Source organism: Carcharodon carcharias, chromosome 4 (assembly GCF_017639515.1).
Source record: "Carcharodon carcharias isolate sCarCar2 chromosome 4, sCarCar2.pri, whole genome shotgun sequence".
Taxonomy (NCBI): Eukaryota; Metazoa; Chordata; class Chondrichthyes; order Lamniformes; family Lamnidae; genus Carcharodon; species Carcharodon carcharias.
Window position 1 is genome coordinate 85,258,318 of NC_054470.1, and position 23,381 is coordinate 85,281,698.

The window sequence follows — 23,381 nt, forward strand, 5'->3', positions numbered from 1 at the left end:
TTCCCCTGTTCGGACAGAATTCCACATTGGCCCCAAGCCCCGAACCCTCCCTCGGGTGCTGGTGCCCCGCAATATGAGCCACCTCGGGGACATGCCCTCTGTGCCTTTTGGCACGGCAAAGAGGAGCTTTTTGTATGGACTGCTGCTGCACACCTTCCATTTTCTCGCCCTTGTCCGCCGCCTGGACACGCCCTGGCGTGCCTTGTTGCCGTTCGGCGGCGGAGGCCCCCGATGGGAGGCCCTCTACGGAGGTGTCCTCCCCCTTTCTATCGGGGACCTGGGTTGGAGGGTGTTGCATGCAGCAGTCCCCTATAATAGGAGAATGCATAGGTTCATGGACTCTCAGGACACATGCCCTTTTTGCGGTCTTGTGGAGTCCGTGGACCATGCATATATAGGGTGTGGTAGGCTGCACTCCCTTTTTAGTTATTTGAAAAACCTTTTATTGATGTTTTGTTTGCACTTCAGCCCCACGCTCCTGATCTATGGGCACCCGGTGCGGAAGGGGGTCGGGAAGGAGGAGGACCTCCTCGTGAACCTGCTCCTGGGCCTGGCTAAGTTGGCCATTAACAGGTCCAGGCAGCGGGCGATCGACGGGGGAGTCCCGCCCGATTGTTTATCCCTCTTCCGTGGCTACGTTCGCTGCCGGATGTCCCTGGAGAGGGAGCACGTGGTGTCTGCTGGAACTCTCGAGGCCTTCCGTGCCCGGTGGGCACCGCGGGGACTGGGGTGTTTTGTTGACCCCTTTAATCACATTTTGATTTAAAGTTTGTAAGTTTCCTTTAAACTTTGTTCTTGGTTTTAAAGCTGACCTGAATTAGGGGCTGTGCCTGATTTATCCCAATTTTGTTGATTTGGTTTTTCATTTAAAAGATTATCAAGAGTTCAAATCTCACAATGGCAAACTATGAAACAATGTAACTTCATCTGAAACAGATGGAAACGGGTTTGTACTCGAAAGAGTTACACCTCCTTGATCCCTTTTTAGTTATTTAAAGAACCTGTTTTTAATGTTTTGTTTGCACTTCAGCCCCACGCTCCTGATCTATGGACACCCGGTGCGGAAGGGGGTTGGGACGGAGGAGGACCTCCTCGTGAACCTGCTCCTGGGCCTGGCCAAGTTGGCCATTAACAGGTCCAGGCAGTGGGCGATCGACAAGGGAGTCCTGCCCGATTGTTCGTCCCTCTTCCGTGGCTACGTTCGCTGCCGGATGTCCTTGGAGAGGGAGCACGCGGTGTCTGCTGGCACTCTCGAGGCCTTCTGTGCCCAGTGGGCACCGCGGGGACTGGGGTGGTTTGTTGACCCTTTTAATCACATTTTGATTTAAAGTTTGTAAGTTTCCTTTAAACTTTGTTCTTGGTTTAACAGCTGACCTGAATTAGGGGCTGTGCCTGATTTATCGCAATTTTGTTAATTTGGTTTAATTGGTTTTATCTCATAAGAGTTACACCTCCTTGATCTTCCATTTTTGGTGGGCCCTGCAGGAACTGGGGTGCTCTATTGACCCCTTTAATCCCATTTTGATTTAATGTTTGTCAGTTTCCTTTAAATTTTGTCTTTGTTTTTTCAGTCTCCCTTTAAGGGACTGCCTTTTACTTTGTCCCTGATTTTGTTAATTTCGTTTATTTGTTTGTAACCAAAAGAGTTACATCTTGATCTTCAGTGCTTGGTGGGAACCGTGGGGACTGGGGTACCTTATCGACCCCTTTAATCACATTTTGATTTGATGTTTGTAAGTTTCCTTTACATTTTGTCATTTGTGTTTGCAGTTTCCCTTTAAGGGGCTGCCTTTTAATTTTCCCCTTGATTTGTTAATTTAGTTTATTAGTTTGTACTGAAAAGACTTGCATCTTCTTAACCTTCCTCACCTTGCAGCTATGTCTTGGTACTCCCCTGACATCTACAACGGAGGTGGAGGCTGACTGCGTGTGATGACCTTGATGGGCATCCTTTGGAGGGCTGAGACCTGGAGGACCCCAGCCTGCTTTCGGGGGTCCTGCTGTGTGACAGTGGCACTTTCCTCGGCCTGTGGAACTGGATTTACTGGAGTCACAGAAAGAGGGGATTTGGATGAGCAGGACAGTCCCGGAGTCACCTAGATGGATGGCATCGGAGTGTACACCTGCTGATCATCCTCCCTATGGGTGCTTGACAGCCCCTGGCTGATCATCCTCCCTATGGGTGCTTGACGGCCCCTGGCTGGCTTCATGAGGAGAAGGGGTGTGTTGACACTATTGAAAGTCAACTATGGTGTCAGCGATGTATTTCAGCCCGAGCAGCAGTGCAGGGCAATTGTCTTCATGGTGGGCGCCATGCTACCAGTGTTGACCTCAGTGCATTGGCGTGCTGGCGCTATCGCCTCAGATTGAAGGTGGACAGACTTTTCCATCATGTCTTGCAATCTGAGGAGTGCAGTGGACATCCCTTCCTGATGTCCCTGAGCTTGCTTTTTCTGCTCCAGCAAATGAGACATGACTGAAACCAGAGACTCATCATCTGACTTGGACTCAGCAGATTTCTGATCTCCAGAAGTTCTCCGAGTGCCATAAACCTGGGAAGTCCATGCCTCTGATCAGACAGTGTGATATGCTCACCAGATTGTAATCCTGAGACTACTCTAAAACTTAGTCCCACCAAGGTGTGTGTCTCTGTAATGGTAGAGGGTGTGGGTGAGCGCTGTGATGGGTCTTCAATGAGGGTTTCAGCAGATTACTCTTCTGAGGTGTCTTCCTGGCTTGAGTCAAGGACCTGGGTCGTGGACTCCCTTGGCTGTTTCTCAGATAAGCTTGCGAAAGCAAGGAGACATAATTAGTGCAAGGCAGTGGCCTGTGAAACAGGACAAGTCACTCACGCATGGTTGTCGCACTGGAGTTGCGCTGGTGGACCATCACTTGAGTGAGCACCACCAATCTCACTGTCAGCACAGGAACAGTTCAGATGTTCGCTGGCCGGCTGGTTGACTCAATTTTCCAGGTCCGTGATGACCTTGATTTCAGGCATTCTTCCACCAGTCTGTGACCACTCCTTTTTGTTGTGTGCCAGCTTGTCCTGCATGAATAGAGATGGAGAGAGTGTAAGCAGGGCGCCTGCCAGACCAGATGATAAGTATGCCTGGCCTGTGTGGGTGGTGAGTCGCATGGACAGGCTGAGTACTATGAAGGTGTATGTGAGAGAGTGAATGGTGATGTCCCTTGAACTGGCAGTGAGGGCCCTGTGGATATGTGAGGGGTTTGTGAGAGTTGAGAGTGATGAGAAGAGTGACTTATCCTGGCAGAATGGAGGAGATCAATCATCCTCTTTTGGCACTGGTTGGCTGTCTTCTTTTGCACTGTCGGCAATGCCCACCACTCCCAAGCCAGGTTGGTGATGTTGCTGCCCCTCCTGTGGCCAGAGCGGGGTTAGAGGACATCACAGCGGGTCTCCATGGCATCCTAAAGACTTTCCAGAGATGCGTCACTGAATCAGGGGGGCCTGCAGTCTCCTTGCCTTTCAGGGCCATGTCTTCTGTGCAGCAGCCCTGTGCTCAAAAGCACTGAGAGGTGTGCGCGCAGCTGCACTTTAAATATGGCGGCCAGCGTGACAAAGCAGTGAGGTGATGGCGTAGCAGGTGAATCAAAAGCCATCTGCCAGGGAAACGGCATGTTTCCTGGGAATGTATGATTAATGAGGCAGGATTGGGATGATGTAGCATGACAAGCTGCCATTGCGGTCAGCAGGTAAAATGTTCTTGGTGCAAATATGTGACAGTTCCGCCCTATGACCGCGGGATTAGATTGCAGCTTTGTATGAAAATAAGTGCAGAAATCTGGATTTGGAAGTTAAAGTAATATAAGAAACTATAAAAGAATGTTGGTGTGCAGTGATTGATTAAGTGCAACTTTTTAAAAATTATGATATGAATCACAAGCTGTCATCTTCTTAAAATCATGAAATGTTGAATTTTGTATGAATAATGCCGTGATAAATTCCTCCGGTTTTCTCTTTCAGACAGAGAATGCCTGGATTCCAGTCAGAATCAGGAATGCTTTTTCCAATCAGCCTCCTAAAGCGAGCTTTATAGCTATGTTCATCTTGGAAGTGGATCAATTTATTCTGACACCCTTAACCACACGTACCCTGGATGGTGAAGACAGCGAAAACCCCAAAGCCCAACTTGTGTTCAACATCACCAAGCCACCTCCGCAGGGTTTTATTACTCATTTAGCAGATCACACCAAATCAATCACATCATTCACCTGGACTGACCTGAATGAGGTGTTAATTGCATACCAACCCCCAAACTGCAGTCACACTGAGAGGAGAAACTATGAGGTAAGTGGCGCAAAATAATATCATAGCAAGAAGTGATAGAAGACATTACATTTTCAATGACAACTAGCTATCCCCTGTGAATCTTGATTGTATTTTTAAATCAAATGCCCCCTGCTTAATTTTATAAGGTCCATAAAAGAATTAATGCTTTTCATGAAATCATTTCCTCATTTTATATTTTGAATTCCATAAACACTTTAGTCAATACTATACTTTGTTGAAAATCTTCAGTTAGAAGAAAATAAACCTGTTAGTACATAATGTTTTCCATAACTTTAATAGAAAAAAAGAAAATATTATACAATAATAAAGAGACATTCTGGCGTGGATTTTCATCTTTGAGGTGGGAATTGGGATTCAGGAATTTTCCCAACTCTGTGTTCCTACCTCCATCCTGGCAATGCTCACCTACCTTATTTTCATCCCAAGCCAGGTCCAGGCAGCAACAGAGGCAGGGAGATGGGGACGGGACAGCAGCCCAATGGTATCTTTGGTTGCTAAGCCTTCTAGCCTTCACCCCAACCCATCCCCCGTACACTTCATGACCCTCATATTTGTCGTCTCCATGTTATGGCATATTTCCCAAGTCTCCCTCCATACACTCAATGCTACCTCCATTCCCACTCATCCAATATGCATTTGGTACATGGCCAATGAGCCTTTAATAATACTGGCAAGTCTTTGAAATGCTCAGGAATTTTAAAAAAGAATCACCCATTGGCAAAAATCCCTTTGAAAAACATTGCCTTCTTGCATTCTCATAGAACTGTCAGTCAAATACAGGCAATGAAAGTCTAATTGAAGAACCTAATAAAACTGTCAATAAAACAAAGCTAGCAGTCCTCTTCAAGTTTTGGAACAACTCCCTTTCCCCTACAGTGCCGAATGCATTAGTCAGTCTTGGAATCAAACACAGGCAGTGAAACCTTTAATCATCTTAACACTTCTTAATCTTGTCCAAATAAACAAACAGGCATTGAAGAACCACTTCAAAGAAAGTTAAATAAATACGTTACAAGCTAATAAAACTGACAAATCTGATGTCTGGCCATCTATGCAGCCTGTGTCTGTTGATACAGTTGCCAGATTCATTAGGAATGGTTGGCTGAATGGGTCTCCCACCTTTTAAGGACAGAGACCTATGATCAAGCACTTGCATTGAAATTGTACTTAAACCATGTAAAAGCCTTAAATATATACTCAAGCAGTTAATTAAACAATATTATCATACACCATCTAAATACCTTTTTAACTTAGTTGTCAAAAGGCTCCTGACTCCAGAGCAGGGTTTCCCCATGGATCACGTCTCCTGCAAAATTTGGCCCTACTCCAACAAAATTGCTGGAGGGCTGAAATGCCCACCCTCGCAATGGAGCTGGCAAGGCTGCGAGCATGTTACCTGCACCCTCATCCCACATCGGCAAAAAATTGCCAGAAATGAGAATGAGAACAGGAATCCTGGAATCAGTCTGCCATTTTTAAAGCCCTTCCACCACCATTCCAACGTGGACTGAGGCATGAAGATCCTTCCCTCTGTCTCTTGAGCCCATCTCTGCATGCACCTGTCCACTCTCTGACTATTCTGTTCTGATCTCTGACTATTCTGATTCATTCCTACACAAATTCCCAGTTTATCAGACATTAAAATCTACAAAAGACTGAGAAGGTGGCCTGATAGAGGTCTTTAAGTTTCTGAAAGGGTAGCCATAGAAAAGATCTTTCCAGTTGTGGGTGAAGCCACAATTCGGGACCATAAATATAAGATAGTCAACATTCAATCCAAATGGGAATTCAGCAGAAACGCCTTCTTTGAAAGAGTGATTAGAATTTGGAACTCAGTACAAGATGAAGTAATTGATGCAAGTAACAGATGAATTTAAGTGGAAGCTGGATAAACACGCAACAAAGAAAGGAATAGAAGGATATGTTAACAAGATTAGATGAAGAAGTGTGGAAGAAGACTTCAGTGGAACATTATTGTTGCAAAAATATACTTTATTCATAAAATATGTGAAAGAACATTACAAAGCATTTCAAAATGGCCATCACAGTGCAATGATATTGAAGTTTTCTACTTAGATCATGTTGACTCTGAGGTGCTTCAATACAATAAAAGGAGCATTGCCCACATTCCAAAATGGTCATTACAGAAAGTGTAAAATGATTCAAGTTTTCTACCTAGATCATGTTGCACCCTGAGGTATTTCAATACAATCAAAGGAACATTCTCTAATGACCATTTTGAAATGTTTGGTATTTAAGTTGTCTACATAGGTTATGTTGTACTCTGAGGTGCTTCAGTATAATTGTGATACACATAATATTCACTGCGCACATTCTATCAAGGGATTCTATACAATTCCCGGCTACTCGGTACACTATGGCTGAAAGCTCTTAGACAGCGCCCTTTCCCCATTGCGCCTCTGTGGTGGCTGCCCCAAGCTTTAGTGCATCCCTCAGCACATGGTCCTGGACCTTGGAATGTGCCAGTCTGCAATGCTGGGTCAGGGACAACTCATTGCACTGGAAGACCAAAAGGTTTCAGGCAGACCAAAGAGCATCTTTCACTGAGTTGATGATCATCCAGCTGCAGTGATATTTGTCTCAGTGTGTGTCCCTAGGAACAGCTGTACAGCTCCATAGAGCTGCTCAACAGAAATCACTGCATCTCTCTCCAGACCTCCTTTGCAAAGACACATTCCAAAAGGAGGTGGACAACAGTCTCTTCCCCACCACAGCCACCTCGAGGGCAACATGCGGACTGGGTGAGACTCCGGGCATGTAGGAAGGATCTGATGGGGAGGGCCTTTGTCACCACCAGACAAGCTACATCTTGGTGCTTGTTTGAAAGTTCTGGTGATGAGGATTCTGCCAAATGACTTTGACAGTCTGCTCAGGGAACCATCCGAAAGAATGCACCATCTCCTTTTCCCCACAGGGCCTCTAGGATGATATGTGCTGACCACTGCCTGATGGACTTGTGGTCAAAGATGTCATTTTTTTTTGCAAAAATATACTTTATTCATCAATCTTCAACAACATTTCAAACCACTTCAAAATCACCATCACAAAAATACAATCAGGTTCAACTTTTACAACATGAATCACATGGTGTATCAGTACAAACAATGAACATTACAATCATTGGCAGACATTCATTTTGAGCTGTACATCCCGAGGGGCCCTTCACAGTTCCCAGCCCTTCAGTGCACTGTGGCAGAAAGGTCTTAGGCAGCGACCCTTCCCCATTGCGCCTTTGCGGCAGCTGCCCCAAGCTTTAGTGCGTCCCTCAGCACGTAGTCCTGGACTTTGGAATGTGCCAGTCTGCAACACTCGGTCAGGGACAACTCTGCGCTGGAAGACCAACAAGTTACGGGCAGACCAAAGAGCGTCATTCACCGAGTTGATGGTCCACCAGCTGCAGTTGATGTTTGTCCCTGGGAACAGCCCGTAGATCACAGAGTCCTGCATCACAGAACTGCTTGGGATGAACCTCGACAGAAACCACTGCATACCTCTCCAGACCTTCTTTGCAAAGGCACAATCTACAAGGAGGTGAACAACTGTCTCTTCCCCACCACAGCCACCTTGAGGGCAACGTGCTGAGGGGGTGAGACTCCTGGCATGTAGGAAGGATCTGACAGGGAGGGCTTTTCTCACCACCAGCCAAGCTACGTCTTGGTGCTTGTTGGAAAGTTATGGCGATGAGGCATTCTGCCAAATGACTTTGACAGACTGCTCGGGAACCATCCCATCGGATCCACCCTCTTCTTTTCCCTCAGCACCTCTAAGACGTTACATGCCGACCACTGCCTGATGGACTTGTGGTCAAAGGTGTTTCTCTGCATAAATTTTTCCACGAGGGACAGGTCCAACTACTTGGAGCGTTCCGCAGCAGCGTGACCAGACCCATCCTTCACAACACTGCGGACAGGTAGAACCTCAGCACGTAGTGGCACTTGGTGTTTGCATACTGAGTGTCTACGCACCGCTTGATGCAGCCACACACAAAGGTGGCCATCATTATGAGGGCGATGTTAGGCACATTTTTTCCCCCTTTATCTAGAGGCTTGTACATCGTGTCCCTGCAGACATGATCCATTTTCGACCTCCAGATAAAGCGGAAGATGGCTCGGGTGATCGCCACCACGAAAGAGTGTGGAATGGGCCAGACCTGCGCCACGTACAGCAACAGCAAGAGTGCCTCACACCTGATGACCAGGTTGTTACCTGCAATGGAGAGGGAGCGTCGCTCCCACATGCCCAGTTTCCTTTTCACCATAGACACTCGCTCCTTCCAGTTTCTAACGCATGCCCTGGTCCCTCTGAACCATATCCCCAGCACCTTCAGGCCGTCAGCCCTGACAGTGAAGGGGACAAAGGATCGGTCAGCCCAGTTCCCGAAGAACATGGCCTCGCTCTTCCCACGATTTACCTTGGCTCCCGAGGCCAGTTCGAACTGGTCGCAGATGTGGATCAGTCTGCGCACCGATAGCAGATCTGAGCAGAAGACGGCGACATCGTCCATGTACAGGGAGGCTTTGATCTGAGTGCCTCCACTGCCTGGGATCGTTACTCCTCTTATGCCCGGATCCTTCCTGATGGACTCAGCAAAGGGTTCTGTGCAACACACGAAAAGAACAGGTGAGAGAGGACAGCCCTGCCTGACTCCAGATTTAAATCGGAAAGCTATCTGATTCCCACCCATTGATTGAGACTGCGCTGCTGATGTTAGTGCAGAGCAATTGGATCCAATTGCAAATTCCCTCCCCAAACCCCATTTTGGAGAGCACATCCACCATGTAGGTGTGCGATATTCTGTCAAAGGCCTTCTCCTGATCCAGGCTGATGAGGCAGGTATCCACACCCCTGTCCTGTACGTAGCCTCGCGCCGCTCAGGGATACGATTGCCTATCAGAGATCTTCCTGCCCAGCACAGTGCAGGTCTGGTCAGGGTGGATCACCAATTCCAGAGCGGATTTGACCTGATTGGCGATGACCTTGGACAGAATCTTATAATCCTCATTCAACAGTGAAATGGGTCGCCAATTTCTAATTCCCTCCCTTTCCCCTTTGTGCTTGTACTTGAGGGTGATAATGCCTTTCCTCATGGATTCTGACATACTGCCGGACTGGAGCATACTCTCGTACACTTCTAGCAGGTCCGAGCCGATCCAGTCCCACAGAGCCAAATACAACTCCGCCGGCAAGCCGTCGCTTCCGGGAGTTTTACTCTTCTCGAAGGACTCAAGGGCCTTAGTCAGTTCGTCAGGAGTTAGCGGTTTGTCCAGGCTCTCCCGTGTACTGTCACCTAAGACCTCCGTGATAGAGGACAGGAAGGACTGGGAGGCCGTGCTGTCTGTGGGCTTCACATCATACAATCTGGCCTAAAAGGATTTGCTGATCCTCAAAATGTCGGATTGAGATGACTTTACTGAGCCGTCTTCTTTCTTCAGGCTGCTGATCACAGAGCTCTCTATGTGTACCTTTTGGAAGAAGAAACATGAGCACGTCTCATCCTGCTCCACGGAGTGGATTCTGGAATGGAAGGTGATCTTGGAGGCCTCCGAGGCAAAGAGTGAGGCTTGCTGGCTCTTCACCTCTTGGAGTTCTTCTTTGACATCGACCCCCATCGACTGCAGCCAGAGCAGATTCTGCATGTTTTTCTGGAGTCAGGAGATTTCCCTCTGTTCCTCTGTTTGAGGATGAAAAACCTCTTGATGTTTCCCTTGATCGATTCCCACCAGTGTGTCAGTGACTCAAAGAGGGGTTTCACGGTTCTCCAACCTTTGTAATACCTCTTGAGCTCCTCAATGTTCTCTGGGGTCAGCAGTTGCACGTTTAGCTTCCATGACCCCCTGCCCACCCTCTGGTCCTTCTCTAAGTGGCAGTCAGCCAGTAGGAGGCAGTGGTCAGAGAAAAACACTAGCTTGACGTTGGTGGATCTGACTGCGAATGCACGGGACACAAACAGGAAATCTATCCTGGAACAGATGCACCCGTCAGGCCGCGACCAGCTGTATCTACGCTGGGGTCTGTTGTGCACCTTGGCATCCTTAACTGTTTCCATCAGGGATCTGGATGTAGCGTCCAATCTGCTGTCGGCCCTGCTGGATCGTCTAGCCGCATCGATGATGCAGTTGAAGTCCCCGCCCAGAATGACCGGCCTGGAGGTTGCCAGCAGCAGCGGGAGCTGCTGAAAAACCTCCAGCTGCTCAGCCCCTTATGACGGGGCGTACACGTTAATTAACCGGAGTGGAGCATTCTTGTACATTACGTCTGCTACGAGGAGGCGCCCGCCCACCACTTCCTTAACCTGGGAGACGGTGAAGTTGCCTCCCTGCAGCAGAATCCCCAGGCCAGAGGAACGAGAGTAGTTTCCTCCCGACCAGGTCGATTGCCCATGGGACCACCATCATGCCCATTGCCTGTAAGAGCTGAGGTGCGGTATTGCACACTCCTGCAGAAACAACAGGTCAGCTTTGACCTTGGCAAGGTAATCAAAGGTCGCAACACATCACGTAGTAGATTTAATGCTACGCACATTTATGGATACAATCTTTAAACCCATTTTAAAGCATTTATTCTCTTACCAAACCTGTTATCTCTGAGAGTCCCAGACCTTTAGTCTGCTCCTTCATGCCTGTAGTGTGCTCAAATTGCCTTACTTTGGATGGGCTGAGAAAACTGCCCTGAACCTCCCCATTGGCAGTGTTCTGCTCGGGTGGCATCTGGGGGTCCGTGCCGAGAGCGGGGTTTGAAATGACCTTCGTTGGAGATGCTTCTCCAATCCTCTCCCCCTCTGGGGCATTGCTGCTCCCAGCTTCCCGGAGCTGGGATGTCCTGAGCACCTCACTGCTCCCAGATTCCTGGGGCTGTGGTGCGCTGGCCTCTTCGGGTTATGGGCAAAGTTGGGGTGCGCTGGTCTCCTCATTGTCTCCAATGTTCTGGAGCTTGGGTGTCTCGTCCTCCCACTCCCTAGCACTTTGCCGCTTCTTCTGTCGGTGCTGCCCTGGCCCTTCTTCGTCCGAAGAGCTGCTGCCCTTGTTATCCGTGTCAGATGAGAGACGTCTCTTGCCTCTTGTCTGGGAAATGGCTTGGTTCCTTCTTAGCCCCTTCTTCCTTTTGGCTCTCTTCACCGTCTGCCACTCCCCCTCCTGCTTTTCCACTGCTGCCTCCTCCTCCTCCATTGATTCGCTCTCCTGAGGAGTGGGAGTTCAGGGGGGAGTCTTGTTGATTGGCTGCCTGTTGCCCCAATCTTTTCCTCCACCTTATCTCTCTCTGTGTCCTCCTTTGTCCCATTGTTCTCCCTGGGGGCCTTGGTTGGAGTGACACGAGGCATTTCTTCTGCTTCCCCCTCGTTGGCTTTGGCTGCCTATGCATAAGTATGGCAATGTTTGGGGCAGGTCCTGTAGAGGTGACTTGCCTCGCCACACAGGTTGCAGCACCTAGCCTGTTTGCATTCTTTTGTCTGGTGCCCTTCCTGTTTGCAGTTCTTGCAGAGGAGGGCGCTGCAGTTGGCCATCACATGACCAGCCTTGCTGCATGAGCGACAAAGTTTGGGTTGCCCAGTGTAGACAAGGTAGCCATGGCTTCCCCTGATAGCGAATCTGGAAGGAGGGTGGAAGATGGCTCCCTTACCATCGGTCTTGAGCGTGACCTTAACCTGGCGTTTGCATGTCCAGATCCCCAAATCGTCTCTAACCGCGGTGCAGCTCCCAACCTTATCGAAGTACCTAGTGAGGAAGGTGAGCACGTCGGCGACAGGGACGAAGGGGTTGTAAAGATGCACTGTCACTACCCGGTCCCGTTGCAACGGCAGAGCAAAAGAGCGGCTTCGCCGTCAGGATCTTCATCTCCAGCAGGTCTCTCTTCTCCTCGAACACCTTCAGGAGCTTGACACAAGCTGCCACTTGCTTGAATGTCACATCAAAAAATCCAGCGCTGGGAAAGTCCTGTAGGCAGTAGATCTCCGCAGCCTCGAAACCACACACCTTGAATAGGATCCTCTTGGTGAAGAAGGCCCGATCCATAACTACTCCTTCGCTGCCCTTCACCATGATTTGAATGGTGTTAGGTACCCCTTAGTATGGGGTTTGATTGGTTATAGCCATTGCTTGACGACCATTCCCTGGCAGAAACGCGATCAAGGTCTATCCCCTGCCAGGTAAGTCAAAGGTGTCATAAACATGAGCTGTTGGACAAGGACCTGTTGGACCAAATGACTTGTTTTTGAGCTGTAAATACTAGCTAACTATGTAAATAGGTCCATTCCATCGTAAGGTTACAATGTTAAAATTTCAATCCTTTAAAACATTTACGGCCATGTTTTCCTCTGTTTGAGGGAAAGGGAGAATTAACTACTTTTGATTGAAATTTATAACCCACAAATGAAACATGGACCCATGACATTTGGAAATCTAAAATTCATCAGAATATGATTTAATAAATGCAAATGAAGAAAAACAAGCTAATCATCATGCAAATGAAGCAGTGATCCTGTAAGCACACTTGAGTGTGCAATTTTTGGAAAAGTGTCTCCTGATTAAAAAAACATTGGGTGGAATTTTATGCCCTGTCACAATTGATTTTAGTGGAAACACAAGATCCTGCTGACAGGAGGGGCTGTAAAATTCCACCCGTGGATTTTGTAGACCAGATTCACTGGTAACTGCTATGATGGTGTAAGTATATGTTTGGTGAGGTTGATGAGGTGACAAGAAGTTAATTTTTTTTTCTTGCTTGAGATGTGGGCATTGCTGATTAGGCCAGCATTTGCTGCCGATCCCTAAACACCCTTGAGAAGGTGGTCGTGAGATGCCTTCTTGAACCACTGCAATCCATCTGAAGTAGGTACACCCACAGTGCTGTTAGGTGAGTTCCAGGATGTTGACCCAAGGACAATAAAGGAACAATGGTATAATTACAAAGTAAGATGGTGTGTGGCTTGGAGGGGAACATGCAGGTGGTGGTGTTCTCATGCATCTGCTGCCCTTGTCCTTCTAGATGGTAGAAGTCATGGGTTTAGAAGGTGCTATCGAAGGAGCCTTGGTAGGTTCCTGCCGTGCACCTTGTATGTAGTATACATTGCTGCCAGTGTACGTCGGTGGCGGATGAGTGAATGTTTAAGGTGGTGGATGGGGTGCCAATCAAACGGGATGCTTTGTCTCGGATGGTGTCGAGCTTCTTGTGTGTTTTTGGAGCTGCCCTCATCCAGGCACGTGGAAAACATTCTATCACGCTCCTGACTTGTGCCTTGTAGATGGTGGACAGGCTTAGGGGAGTTAGGAGGTGAATTATTCACCACAGAATTCCCAGTCTCAACTGTTCTTGTAGCAATGTTATTTATATGGCTGGTCCAATGGTAACCTCCAGGATGTTGATAGTGGAGGATTCAGCAATGGTAATGCCATGGAATGTCAAGGGGAGATGGTTAGATTCTCTCTTGTTGGAGATGCTCATTGCCTGGCACTTGTGTGGTGCAAATATTACTTGCCACTTACCAGCCTAAGCCTGAATGTTGTCCAGGTCTTGCTTTACGGACTGCTTCGGTATCTGAGTTATCACGAATGGTACTGAAAATTGTGCAATCATCAATGCACATCCCCTATTCTAACCTTATGATGGAGGGAAGGTGATTAATGAAGTAGGTGAAGATGTTGGGCCGAGGACACTACCCTGAGGAAACCTGCTGCAATGTCTTCGGACTGAGATGATTAACCTCCCAACAAAAATAACCATCTTCCTCTGTGCTAGGTGTGATTCTAACAAGCGGAGAGTTTTCCCCTGATTCCCACGGATTCCAGTTTTGCTAGGGCTCCTTGATGCCACACTTGGTCAAATGCAGCCTTGATGTCAAGGGCAGTCACTCTCACCTCACCTCTGGAGTTCAGCTCTTTTGCCCATGTTTGGACAAAGGCTGTAATGAGGTTAGGAGCTGTGTAGCTGTGGCAGATGCCATACTGAGCGTCAGTGAGCAGGTTATTGTTGTGCAAGTGCCACTTGATAGCACTCTTGACAACATCTTCCATCACTTTGCTGACAATCGAGAGTAGACCGATGAGCCGGGTTAGATTTATCCTGCTTTTTTGTGTACTGGACATACCTGGGCAAGTTTCCACATTGTCAGGCAGATGTCAGTGTTGTAGCTGTACTGGGACAGCTTAGCTAGGGGCACAGCTATTCTGGAGCACATCTTCAGTATTACTGCTAAAATGCTAACTAGGCCCATAACCTTTGCAGTCTCCAGTCTCTCCAGGTTTTTCTTGATATTGTGTGGAGTTCACTACATCTGCCCACCACTGCTCTCTGTTTCCTGTCACTCAGCCAACTTCATATCAATGCAGTCACTATCCCTTTTATTCTATGGGCTTTCCTGACAAGCCTGTATATCACCTCGGGCACTCAAAGGGCAGAGGAATGTCAGCCAGGCACCCTGGGCCATCCATACAGGACACTCCAAGGGTGTCATGACTCTCCAAATCCCCTCTGCCTGTGACCCCCATCAACTCCAGCTAGCCAGGCCAAGGAGGATGCACCTGCCCCCAGCAGGAAACCCTTCGCAGGCCTGGGCCCTCCATGCCTCGGACCTCCAGAGGTCACCTGCCAAAGTCATCACAGACAACAGGGCATCGCAGTCAGCAGGCTGCTTCCACCTCTGCTGTGGTTAGCTGGGGTCCATCTAGATGTAGTGGTAGAGTAAGAAAAATTAAGACGTTCTGAATGTACACTGGTGGCATGGGTGTACAATCACAATGTAGTTTTGGCACTTGTAAATATATGTTCACTTGCACTATTTTTATATCTCCTGGATTCCTTCTTGCTGCTCATTTATTTAAAGGTTGACACAACTCTACCCCTTCCAGGTGAAGGACTCCTCTGGGACCAAGGATGGGAGTTCCTCCCCTTAATACATGTTGCGCATGGAGACATCGGTCTTTGACAAGGGTAGTGAGAGCCATGTGTGAGAAGCCTTGCATTCACACAATTCCACTTGCCTCCACTGCCCTCGAGACTTTATAGAGGACCTTTGCCTTAACATAATAGAACGACTAACCACATGAGCCCTTATTAGGCATGACTATTCGCCAAGGAGGATGGAGGTTTGCAGTCGTGAGTTTATCGTCATTGACCAGCATGCTTCTTGTAGGCATCCACCTCCCCCTCTCCCTCCATACCTAACTCTGATGGCAAATGCCTCAGAATGAACGGCAGCTCAACACTTTGCTGGGATCTCATTGTTACAAGAAGCCTTTGGCCCAGTCATTGTTGCCATGTGGGCTTCATCATACAGTGAGGATTTCAACTTACCATATCTCTCATACAGTTTTCCCATGATTATTAGGTGTCTCTTTAGTTGGCCAGTTGTCCTGACCTAGAGCTCCACCCACCCGAGAAGACCCTGCTCCCACCTCGAAGTATTGCAGTTGCCTTGCTGTTGAGCTGCCTTGCTGCAGAGATGGTGCACATTACTTTCCAAACCCACTCTACCTTCTTTTACCCTCCCCTTCTAACCCAGCAACATCCTCCCATCACCATTGACCCACCAATGCGACATTTACTCTCCCAAGTGTAACCCTGGACCCTATCATAAGCAACCTCCATACCTTCCCTCCCCATGGAGCGCACATCCATAACCATGCCAATGTTCACCCTGACCCTGCCCACTCCCGTTATCAATGCCATCTTTCTTGTCACACAGAATCACAGTGCAGAAGAGGCCCTTCAGCCCATCGAGTCTGCACCGACATGTGAGAAACACCTGACCTACCTACCTAATCCCATCTACCAGCACTTGGCCCATAGTCTTGAATGTTACGACGTGCTGAGTGCTCATCTAGGTACTTTTTAATGGATGTGAGGCAACTCGCCTCCACCACCCTCCCAAGCAGCGCATTCCAGACTGTGTCCACCCTCTGGGTAAAAAAGTTTTTCCTCACATCCCCCATAAACCTCCTGCCCCTCACCTTGAACTAATGCTCCCTTGTGACTGACCCTTCAACTAAAGGGAACAGCTGGTCCCTATCCACCCTGTCCATGCCCCTCATAATCTTGTACACCTCGATCAGGTCGCCCCTCAGTCTTCTCTGCTCCAACGAAAATAACCCAAGTCTATCCAACCTCTCTTCATAACTTAAATGTTTCATCCCAGGCAACATCTTGGTGAATCTCCTCTGCACCCCCTCCAGTGCAATCACATCCTTCCTATAATGTGGCGACCAGAACTGCACACAGTATTCCAGCTGTGGCCTCACTAAAGTTCTATACAACTCCAACATGACCTCCCTACTTTTGTAATCTATGCCTCATGTCATCCTCAATGACCCTCCTGTTAAGAACTACACCTTCCAAACACACACTCTGACTCTCCCACCCTACCGCATCCCACTTCCCTCTCTCATTGTGACTGTACCTTCTTGCCACCAGTACCTTCACTTCGCCCCCACCCCCCCCCAGGCCTCCACCATTGACTCTAGAGACTCCACCCTATAAAACATTCTGCCCCACCCTTGCCTTTCCCTGGACACACCATCACCCTTGTAGCCCTCCACCCCCCACTTCATGCTTTCCTGTGCTTCCCATCTCCTGCGTTGGTGTCTCCTGGCACCTGAGATTGCTTTCGAGAATGGAGAAGGCAGGGTTGAGTGTCCAGTAAGTCCTGGGAGGTCTCCCTCACCCGGTGCACTGTTGAACCGTGAAACAGAATGTTCTAAATTCCTGCTGGTGGGGCGAAAGACTTGACGGGGGAAACAAGATTCCTGTCTGTTGGCCTGGTAATGAGATGCAATTTGGGTTCCCGATGTTCATCTGTTGGAAAGTTGACCCGCCATGAAAGTCCAAGATTCCGACCTAATTTCCTGACGTCGGGAAACTGATATTTTACTCTCGCCAAATCTCCTGCTCCCATCTGCCATGATTCCCGCTGCTGGCAGGAGAGAACGGTTCAGCCCTTTATGTCCAGTCTCTGTGCTATTTTCTTATTTTTGCAGAAAGTGAGTGCAGAAAGTTCTCTGGTTGCAAAGGAGATACAAGCTGCCCTGTTGTGACTATGGATATGAATTAGTGATGGTTCAAGAAGCACGAAGTTTATCCTTTGCAAATAACTTCCTAGTGTATAAGAATACATTTTACATGTAATTCCAGCAAACACAGAGCCTCAGCTGCTGGAACCAGATAGCAGAAAACGACTGTCATTTTCCATTTTAACTTTATAAATGTACACATGTTTATGTAAAGCATGTTTTTGAATAGAGTAAGCACAGAAATAAACAGTTTTGCATTTAGATGTGATTAGTTTCAATTATGGATAAGATGATTTTGTGCTTTGTTTCTTTTCACAGCCTCTCAGGCTTTGGGCGTGGGGTATATTTCTGTGAGATCCATATCCATTTTCATATTTCCCTAGTTTAGAAAGTAATGGGTAGTGGTGGCTTTCCATAATTTCTGATGTTCCTCCCATTTAAAAGGCAGCATTGATATTGACTGTATTTCTTTAACAGGTAGAATTTGAAGTTCATGATCTCTACTTCAGGAACAGTGCCCCAATCATGGTGCATATCTCGATAAGGACAGCTGATACCAATGCTCCCAGAATTTCCTGGAACATGGGTGAGCTTCTATCTGGTAAACTGAGTATAAGGGTGGTTTCTGACTGAAGAATTTAGCCCATAGAAGGTGCATGCAAAGGATATCATTGCTGATTTTGGTTCAATTGGCGCAGCAGGCAGTTTGGAAGTGCTTTCACACAAGAGCTTATGATCTTAGTATGTATTTATGGTTTAAGTGGCTCTTTTTAGCCAAATGAACTGTTCACTCTAACCCATTTGGCACGTTCAGCCCTTCAGCCTTTCCTTCTCTCTGTTGACTGTTTTGACTTGATTCCGCTTTCACCTGATACCAGGTACCTGTCTGAGCTGACAACTCTAAAATTGAAGTTTTTTACATCTTAAGTTATGTTTAATATCATTAAAGGCAGTTTGTATTGCCAATTTAAAAACCTTTTTTGTTAGGGTTTTATTTTAATGAAAAAAACTGAGATTGGACCTCAAAGAGCCAAGCAAATTCAAGAAAAAACCAGGGGAAAAAAATCAGTTTTTACTTTGAATGTCATGAAAGCTCAAGGAATCAAGCAAAGAGATTTAAAAGAAAGATGATATGGTCAAGATAAATAACAAACCATAATTATATACATGGTTGATGGCCATCAATTTTAGGGGAGTCAGTATCTAACTCTCACTTAAGCCCTGGTTACAAATTTTTCGATTTAAAATGGAAGATCCTCTTCACAACTGGCACTGAACTGGTGGAGTAATAAAACATGTTGGTGATTATGCACACATTTCTACAACCTTGCTTTTGGGGGGCATTTTCTTTGGTGACCTGAATCGGCCTTTGATTACCTCAGTCTTCTGGGAGCTCTCAATATATTAGCGCCCTTACTCCATATCTAACCAAGAATGAAACACTAACATTTGTTACAGTTTAAAATGATTCAGGTGCAATCTTTACTTTTTTTTTGCCCTGGTGGAAATTAGGCCCATGATGCTGCACAGATCTATCGGAGCTCTGGCCGACATAACAGTTGTGATGTGCGTGCATCTTCATAGAATTATTACACTGTGGAAGGAGGCCATTCAGCCCATTGTGTCTGCACCAATTCTCCAAATGAGCAATTCACTTAGAATCATTCACCCGCTTTCTGCCCAGATCCCTGCACTTTCTTCCTTTTCATATAACAGTCTAATTCTCTTTTGAATGCTTCAATTGAATCTGCCTCTATCAAACTCTCAGGCAGTGCATTCCAGATTTTAACCACTCACTTTTTTCTCATGTCGTTTTTGCTTCTTTTGTCAATTATTTTAAATTGATGCCCTCTCATTCTCGGTCCTTTCGTGAGTGGGAACAGTTTCTCCCTATTTACCCTGCCCAGGCTCCCTCATGATTTTAATAGCTCTATCAAATCTCCTCTCAGCCTTCATATCTCTAAGAAAAACAATCTCAACTTCCCCAATCTATCTTCTGAACTGAGGTTCCTCATCCCTGGAAGCATTCTTGTCAATCTTACCTGCACACTCTCTAATGACTTCACATCTTTCCAAAAGTGTGGTGTCCAGAAATGGATGCAGTACTCCAGCTGATGCCGAACTACTGTCTTATACAAATTTGACATAACCTCCTTGCTCTTGTACCCTGTGCCCTATATATATAAAGCCCAGGATACTCTATGCTTTTTAAACCGCTCTCTCAACCTGTCCTTCCACCTTCAATAATTTATGCACAAATATACCCAGGCCCCTCTGCTTCTGCACCCCCTTTAGAATTGTGCCCTTTTATTTTGTATTCTCTCTCCATGTTCTTCCTACTAAAATGAGTCACTTCACATTTCTCCAAATTGAATTCCATTTGCCATCTGTCCACCCATTTCATGAAATTGTCTGTATCTTTGTGAAGTTGTAAACTATCCTTCTCATAGTTCACAATGCTTCCAGGCTTCATATCATCTGCAAACTTTGAAATTGTGCCCTGTACATCAAAGTCTAGGTCATTAATGTACATCTGGAAAAGCATGGGCCCCTAGACAACTCCACTACAAACCTTCCTCTCGTCTGAAAAATGTCCATTAACCACAACTCTGTTTCCTGTCACTCAATCAATTCCATATCCATGTTGCTACTGACCTTTTTACTCCATTAGCCATAACTTTGATACAGCACCGCACAACAGACTTGTGAGCAAACGCCTTTTGGAAGTCCATGTACACCATATCACCTGCATTGCCCTCATCAACCATCTCTGTTACCTCTTTGGATTAGATTTTATTTCTCAAAGTCAGGACCTTTTCTCTCAATTCCTCTCCTTTTATTATAAGTTCTTACCAGCCAAGAAAGACCTGGATGAATTGCTGCAAACCAGAACAATTTGATTTTAATGATGTATACTGCACGATCCCCCATGGATATCAATTACTTTTAAAAAGAAATTCAAATATCCAGTGGATAGTTGAAAGGATCACATGACATCAATTTTTAGATCTTTTACTGTAACATACAAATAAAAATCAGCATTTACTAAACACTATTTCGATGGGAAAGTTGCCCTCTAAACTACAGAAAAGATCCCAAATAAAAACAAAACACTGCAGATGCTGTAAATTTGAAATAAAAACAGAAGATGCTGGAAAAATTCAGCAGATCTGGCAGCATCTGTGGAGAGAAGTAGCTCTCTTTAGCTCTGAAGAAGAGTCATATGGACTTGAAATTTCAACTCTGTTTCTTTCTGCACAGATGCTTCCTGTCCTGCTGAGTTTTTCTAGCATTTTCTGTTTTATATACAGAAAAGATGCCTCACTTAACATTTAAAGGAATGGAAAATCTCCCTTCACTGTTATTCACTTTACTCTGTCCTTTATATAGACAGTCTAATCTGCTGGAACCAGTCCAAAGTGACTCTTAGAACCCAAGGGTTTGGCTTCTTTCTTTTCCTTTCTCAGCTAGGTAACTCCTACTCCCCGAACCTACATGGTTCGAGGAGAATTGTTTTCTCTGAGGGTTGTGAGTCTTTGGAACTCTCTTCCTCAAAAGACAGTAAAAGCAGAGTCTTTGAATATTTTTAACACAGTGTTAGATAGGTTCTTGATAAGCAAGGGGTGAAAGGTTATTGGGAGTAGGCAGGAATGTGCAGTTAAGGTTAAAGTCAGATCAGCCATAATCTTATTGAATGGTGAAGCAGGCTCAAGGGCTGAATGGCCTACTCCTCCTAATTTATATGTTTGAACCGGCTTTCACAATGCGGAATGAATTGGAGATTCTTCCCCCTAGGTAAAACTAGCTGAATCTTCCAGTTTAATTTAGATCTTCTCGAACACAGTCTCTTTAATCTGAGCCTGCACTCTTGCATGGTGAACCATAGAAACTTGCTGTCTCTATCTCACTGCTCTCTCTCTCCCCTCTCCTCTCTCTTGGATCCTTGCAGACTGGCTGTCTGTGAGGTTCAGTGATAATTTTAAGAAAACACCTACACTGGCAATCCTATAATCCTACATGGGTTTCCCATGAACTCTTTCCCCCCTCAAAGCCCATCTCCATGGTAACATGAATCGCCTGGGCCTTGTACCTAAGTAGTATTGCTAATCAGCTATCCTTTAGACTCCCAACTTTGTTCTATTTTGAAACTTAAAGTTTAAAGCATTATCATTTATAAAACCTGACATTCCGACACCTTCCTGGAACTTTGGAGACTAACAGTCTATCCACCGTCAGCACAGATGCTTTGGTCATTGTTTAGAGACATGAGCACCTTGCACCTTCTTCTCAGTAAAACAACGTGCCCCCTACCCTTTAATCTTTGACATCAAAGCCATCCAAGCTTGCTTTGAGAAGAATTCAGAATAGGTAACATGACTTCCTTCATTCCTCTATTTTATCCTCGATGAGACACAGTCCCAAAACATAATTTTCTGTTAGGAAATAAAGACAGTTTAAGTAAGTTATATTGGTATTTGTGGGTGTTAGGAATGATTTTTAGCTTTAAAGGTTAAGTTTGATTTGTATTTCTGTGTTAAAAATGATCAAATTGAGTTTTAGTTTCACTTTAAGAGGTGCTTGCATTTCTAATGAGGTTTTTACGACTGTTGCAGCTAAGATAAACAAACAAGGATGGAAGAATTGGGCTTTGCCTAGCAACATGGGTCCAGAGAGGCAGGTCCCCCCCCCCCCCCCACAGGCACACACACACACAAGCAAAACAGCATTTGATCTGGAAGCTGTTTGAGTTCAGTTGGTTTTGAAAGTAGCTGCTAGGAGAACTAGAGCAAAGGGGATGGATAGCCAGACCCAAGCTAAAGAAAAGACCCCAAAATCCAGGGGAGTGGAACAGGAGGAGGTCCCAAGCAGACTTTCTAGTCAAAGGGAGGGCAGGAACCTGGAAAAGGTCCTGTTAAGTAAAGAGTGAGGGCAGAGAAAGGCTTCTAGCTTCAAGCTGCGGAAAGTAGATTTCAAGTGAGAACAGTTTGCAAGAGGCAAGAAGGTCCAAAGAGACAGCTGAAGGTCTATAACTATTTGCTATGGGCACGTGAAGCAGTGGTGCTGTTGATGGTTGAGTTGGTGAGAGAGTGTGTGTGAAAGATGGAGTTCAGTGAGACCAGTTGACTCATGGTGTGACAAGCGTCTGGTGGGATTTGATGAGAGATCCATAGCATCTGGCTGAGGTGGCATCTGCACTTGATTTCAGAGTGTGGTGTGTCTGACCACAGGGTGCCATTGATTTACATGGACTGTGTACCGACTGGGAACATTCGAGTATAAGATAGCTTTTGTAACTTGCATTATCCTTACAAATCTGTGTATGTCTGTAGAGATGTAGTTGTGGGTGAAGGAGTATTGTAATATAGTTCATCTTTTCTTGTTTAGTAAATGTTTTATTCTTTTGTTAAAAGTTAATCAGCTGACTCCTGTGACTATTCAGTAGCTACTTTTCACATATCTGAGAAAACAAATACAAGTTAGGACCTATCAAGTTGGGTTCCACTCTGGGATCAGGCTTGTCCAGGCGTAACCTCAGCTGGGATCATAACATTTCCAAAAACTTCACATTAATAACTATCTCAATTGGAAGTTTTGGTTTATTTAATTTCTAACATTTTTCCCACCTCTCCTGCTACTGCAAAAATAGCATCTCTGCATCCAGTGAGGGTTTAATGGACATTTAGGAACCTGACGTTGACAATTTGAATTGACATTTAAATTGCAAAGATTTCACAATCCAGGAGCCATTCACTTATGCCAGTGATAAAGAGAAGCTAAAGTTCACTTTTTTATTTGTGCTTTCATTCTGCAGGACTTGATCTATTGGAAGGACAATCTCGACCTATCACTTGGGAGCAGTTTCAGGTAGTCGATAATGATGACCTTACTGCAGTTCGCTTGGTTACTGTGGACGGCTTACAACATGGACGACTTACAGTAAGAGGTTAATGTCCATTTAACAAACAGGATGAACTTTAATAACCAAGGCAGGATCTGCTAGGATCTCGCACCTAGCATCATGGCATTTCCCTGGTCTAAGGAGTTAA

The 23,381-nt window shown here is 46.1% G+C and overlaps 1 protein-coding gene across 1 annotated transcript in view; it reads left to right on the plus strand.

Annotated features, from left to right (window-relative positions):
• LOC121277230 (FRAS1-related extracellular matrix protein 1-like) overlaps positions 1-23,381 on the plus strand; it is a 391,688-nt gene that overhangs the window by 66,414 nt on the left and 301,893 nt on the right. Inside the window, exons 5-7 of the mRNA XM_041186416.1 lie at positions 3,989-4,312; positions 17,812-17,920; positions 23,147-23,278. Coding sequence (XP_041042350.1) covers positions 3,989-4,312; positions 17,812-17,920; positions 23,147-23,278 — 565 coding nt within the window. The remainder of the gene's footprint in view (positions 1-3,988; positions 4,313-17,811; positions 17,921-23,146; positions 23,279-23,381) is intronic.